At 43.9% G+C, this 5,068-nt stretch overlaps 1 protein-coding gene across 1 annotated transcript; it reads right to left on the bottom strand.

Annotated features, from left to right (window-relative positions):
• Positions 1-822: 822 nt before the first annotated feature.
• On the bottom strand, positions 823-3,696 carry LOC124856892 (RNA-binding protein 15-like). The gene has a single exon (XM_047347838.1). It carries the CDS (start codon positions 3,198-3,200, stop codon positions 1,488-1,490), a length of 1,713 nt encoding a protein of 570 aa, XP_047203794.1. The 5' UTR covers positions 3,201-3,696; the 3' UTR covers positions 823-1,487.
• Between the last annotated feature and the right edge of the window lie 1,372 nt (positions 3,697-5,068).

The raw sequence follows: 5,068 nt of genomic DNA, 5'->3' as shown, positions 1-5,068 counted from the left end.
CTTTTTTTAGCAGCTGAGAGTGACCCAGACAACGCAAACAGCACAAAGGAGGGAGGGGGGAGGAATGGGGAGGGAGGAATGTAAATGAGACTGGAGTAAGGGAAAAGTACTGGGTGCATGTGGTGCAGATACTGAGTGCAAGATGTGTGAGGTGGGGCGCAGAAACTGAAAGCAGGGGCTGCAAACCAGCAGGGAGACAATGTGAAGTTGGAGGCGGCTGAAGGTGAACCGCAGGCAGAGGAGGAGGAATGTGTCGCTGCTGACGTCAGGCTGCGAGGACCACGAGATAAAACAAGATCCGAAAAGGGAGGTTTGAGGGTAAAACATCAGGAAGGAGGACAGATGGAACTTAGCAAGTAGAAAATGTAAGGCAAGAAATATTCTCCAATGAGCAGCACAAAACCAGAATGAAAATCCAACATAAAAGCCTAAAGAGCTGCAAATAAAAGAAGCGATGCTGGTGATTAGTTCAGATTGTTATGCTGGGTTTGTTTGACATGCAAGCAGCAAGATTCTCCTGGTGGAAAGGTCAGGTTAAATCATGTGTACCAGTGAAGGGATGGCAATGACTTCTTGTACAGGCAGCCATGGGTTACAAATCAAAGCATCCTGACAACCGTTGTAATTTGTTTTTCATATATACATAACACAATGTTATGCCCAATGATAAATTTCAGCGAAACTAATGGCATTTGCATCAGCCTTTTTATGTTTAGTCCTGATTACCAAATGTTAGCCTGAAAAACTCATATTTTGATCTTAGCTGGTTGTATTCTGGTACTTTTGTTGGAAGATTTTCTCAGCAATAAAGAGACGAGTCCATTGGTTTATCAATATGTCATTTTGAAGCCTCTAGTTCAGCGGAGGGTATGGGGGGTGGCTAGGATGCATATGCATGTTATACTTTCAGAACTTTATACATAAGAAACTTTTTGCAAACCTTGTACTCTTGAACTTGTTATATGAAATTCCAGTAAAATTCAGTCTGACCGAGGCACTAGATGAACCATGTCAGAGGTAAGACCCAAGTCAACTGCAGTTAAATTGCAGATTTCAGCCATAGTCTGCCATAGCTTTAGCAGAATGGAAAAGCTGTGACCTTCCATTATGTCCCAAAGTCGGTACGAAGCATTGCAAGAACAAATCTCAAAAGGATAAAAGTCTTCATTCATTTCTCCTCTGACAAAGAGCTGTTCTCAACAAACTAAAGCAAACAGGAACATGTTAGAGGTATTCCTTAAAACTACTAATAACATTATGTTCTTTATGGGTGAAATATGTCATAAGTATAATAATCATCTTCTGGCACTTAATTAAAAAACGTTCTCAGTTGAAGTCAAGGAACATGATAGCAATGGAAAATAAACATTGCTTTCTAGTTTTTAACTAAGATTTGATTTTGCTAATCGTAGAGGGAAGCAAAAGAACAAACCAACAAGCTTCCAGTTTCCTGATTCAACATTTCTGAGTATATCACTCCTGTCCAATTAGTCACCATTGTCAGGCGAGCGCTCCACCCTCCAGCCATCATCTAAACGTCTCCTTTTGAGGCCAAGATCTCTGCACTGCAACTCCCGCTCTGCTGACCAGCCCTCCCTGGAGCGCCTCTCAAGACAATCTATGGGGTCAAAGCCTGGTTCTCTCATCCTGTCATGGGCATTCAGGCCAGCCCACTCCGCAGATGAATAGGGATCCCTTTCCCTAAAGCGACTAGGAAACGGAGGGGTTCGGTTCCTTACTCTCATAGGCTCAGCCAGGCGGTGGGAAAAAGGCTCGGGGACTAAGTCAAAGTGGGGCAGGGGGAGAGGAAGTTGCAGTAACTGCTGCTGGGGGTAACGATTTTCTGTTTCAGCAAAATCCACTCTAAGTCTCCTGTCAGAGCCGCCGAGAGGGAAACCCCTCATGTGGGTCCATGCAGCATGAGCATCGTCTAGACTTTCATACTGGATGTAAGCCCATGAATCCCCTTTCCTGTAAGCTATAGTCCTGATGGTGCCAAAGCGGTCGAACTCTTTATCCAGCGCAGCCACTGGAACCCAGGGACCAAGACCCCCCACCCATAGCCTGGTTGTAGGTGTAGGTTTACCATATCCAATCTTGATTGTACTGTGACCCATCACCTTCCCTGACATGGCCACTTTGGCTCGATGAGCCATGTCCATGTTCTCAAACTTTATGAATCCATAAGTGCTGCTCTTCCTTCTGGCAGTACGCTTTATATCCACCTCTGTAATCAGTCCAAACCTTTCGAACGCTCTCCTGATGTCGTTTTCAGTCAAACCGGCTTCCAGGTTGCCCAGAAACAATGTCCTGTTTGCCCTCTGGTCATCCTCAGGACTGAGTAGTTCTTCCTCACGGAAAACAGAACATTCCGGGATGAACGGGGGTCTACCCCTGCCTTCATACAGGGGGAAATCTCTGTCTCTTTCAAGGTCCCTGAGATGAGGAGGTAGTGGAGGAGGTGGAGGAGGAGGAGGTGCGGGGAGACGACCCAGAGCCAGCTGCTGTAACCGGTAGTCCCTGAACCCTGGACTGGGGGGAGACTGGGGTCTCTGTGAGTGGATGTGCCTGTGTCCAGAGGAAAAACTGTCTTTACTAATCGGGGAGTGGCTCTTATGCTTGTTCATGTATACGGTCTCTATTTTCAGAGGCCGGTCATACAGCACCAACTTCCCGCGGGCATGCTTAGCCGCCCGGGCGTCTTCGGGCCTCCGAAAGTTCACAAACGCCACCCTCTCGTGGTTTTCACGGCATATTTTCACACTCACGTCCCCGAACTTCTTAAACTCGTGAAACAACCCGTCCTCTATCTCCTCGTCGTTCAGCTCGGAGTCCAGCTCGCTTATTTTCAGAGTTTTGTACTCACTTCCTGGGGCCGACGGAGGCCGCGGGTCGCTGCGTGGACCGGACCTGGAATTTTCCGCGGCGATGTCAGCGCCACCGTGGGACTTGTTCACAGAGGAAGCCCCGTAGTCGTAGCCGCTAACGGTCCGACTGGACGAGCCGTGTCCATCTGAGTCCCTCATGTCTCTTTTATCGCTGGGTAAACCTCTCCTGGTGGAAGCGCTGCTATGAGCGGAGCCGTTGCTGGCAGAGAGAGTTGTGGTTTTCTTGCTGCTCGGGTAGCTTCCTCCTCGGTCTCTACTATCGTCAGGCCCACGGGTGCGTTTTTTCACCGGTGATCGCTCCTTTCCTTTCATTTCAAGATGCAAACGGCAGCCACTCCAACACACTGATGCACCTAAATATACTCTCTTCACAGTAATCTCCACTAAACTGAAGGAACCTAGAATTATCAGGCGAAATACGTCACCGCCATGTTGGATAAACTACAGTAATCTCCACTAAACTGAAGGAACCTAGAATTATCAGGAGAAATACGTCAGCGCCATGTTGGATAAACTACACCACTGTAATGGAGGTCCCGCCTCCTGTGTTTGAAAGAAGCTGATTGGTTCCGCAGCTTGCCAGTCATATGAACAAGCAAACCAGTTCGCCTGTTATAAATCAGGGTGCGGCTGCTGGACCATAGATTTCAAAAGTGTAGACGTTCCGTTTCCGAGTTGAAGCGATACGTCAGCGAATGCGCCATTTTGGAAGTGGCAAGTTAGGCTTTCAAATCAGTACAAGTGGGCTTGGAAGCTTAAAGTTCCGAGTAAAACTAACACCCAAGTTTATTTTCAACTAGTTTTAATAAATCTTTGAATTTAACTGTTAGAATATAGTTAATTGAATCCAGTTTAGTTGTAGTTAGACTGTGTTGAGTTTCATCATCATTATTATTGTTATTATTATTGTTGATGTTGATTTTATACAAAATAGATTTAGGGGTCAGTGTGAAGCCCTTTTTAATTTAGCTTTATTACATACTACATATTGTTATTTTCAATTGATTTTATGTAGTTATAGAAATGTAGTTATAGTAATAGATTCAGCTTTTTGGCCACAAAGACCAGAGTTGTATTTGGAGCAGGCTTTCAAATCCAAGAAAACACTTTACCTACTGACAAGCATGGTGGTGGTAGCATTATGCTTTGGGATTGTTTTGGTGCCAGTGCTACTTGTGCATTGTACAAAGTATAAGAAAGAATGGAGAAACATTAGTGCCTCCAATTTTCAAACTTCATCTCAAATCAGCAACTAGATGATTGAAACTGAATAGAATGGAAAAGACACACCAGCTTTTACCTTCTGGATGACCTCAACATTTGAGAAAGCCAACTCTGTGCCAGGTAACAAGCCAGTTTTATTCAACTCTGCCAGTTATGACAAGAAAAGTGGTCAAATAGTGAGCCAGAATTATGCCATAGGCTAGCTGATGCCTACAAAAAGCATGTGGTTGAGGTGCAATTTGCTAAGAGACATTTACCCAAATATAGGTAAAAGCAAAAACACCCTACTGATTAAACAATGACTAAATGTGTCCCAGTCATAATAGTTTCTCTGGTTAGCTAATTCTGCTACTGTACTCCTGATTTTTAACATTTCTAATGGCACCATTATGTTTCATTAGACATCCAACAAAAACCTGGTTCCATTGCTGTAACTATCTGACATTTTGTTGCAGTTCTATGACATAAAAACGCTTCAGGTATATACAGTGGTGGATTGGATAGATGTAGGTATTTACACAGTCTAGAAATCTTCTCTCTTTTAGCTAATTAAAGCATACTCAACTTAAAAAAAAAAGCAATTACACACTTTACAACCTCTAGATTCTGAGTGAATATGTACTACCATAGATTTACCTTAAGAGGGCAGGCGTGTTTCTTTTTTTAACAACCACGTCAACAGCAGCTCAGCTAGATTAAAATCACCAACCAATAAATAAACAAATAAATACATAAAACTGTTTTTCACAGAACATATTTAACATTTTCTGAATTATCAAGGCTGTGTTTTTATAAATACCTTTCTGATTTCCCTCATATTTTGGTTATTGAAACCTTGCATTACACTCACTCATTATATGTGATATTTGTTAGGCTGTTTTATTCTGTTGCGCGTACTATGTAGGGCACTCCCACGCAAAGGATTACAGACTGTACAGCAGCAATCGGGGCAGAGG

This window comes from Girardinichthys multiradiatus, chromosome 20, assembly GCF_021462225.1.
Source record: "Girardinichthys multiradiatus isolate DD_20200921_A chromosome 20, DD_fGirMul_XY1, whole genome shotgun sequence".
NCBI classification, from domain to species: Eukaryota; Metazoa; Chordata; class Actinopteri; order Cyprinodontiformes; family Goodeidae; genus Girardinichthys; species Girardinichthys multiradiatus.
The sequence above is the reverse complement of the archived record's forward strand: the minus strand, read 5'-3'. Positions and strand labels throughout refer to the sequence as shown.

What these genes read in the sequence shown, in the direction of transcription:
- LOC124856892 (XM_047347838.1), bottom strand. Translation starts at nt 3,200, where the DNA reads ATGAAAGGAAAGGAGCGATCACCGGTGAAAAAACGCACCCGTGGGCCT.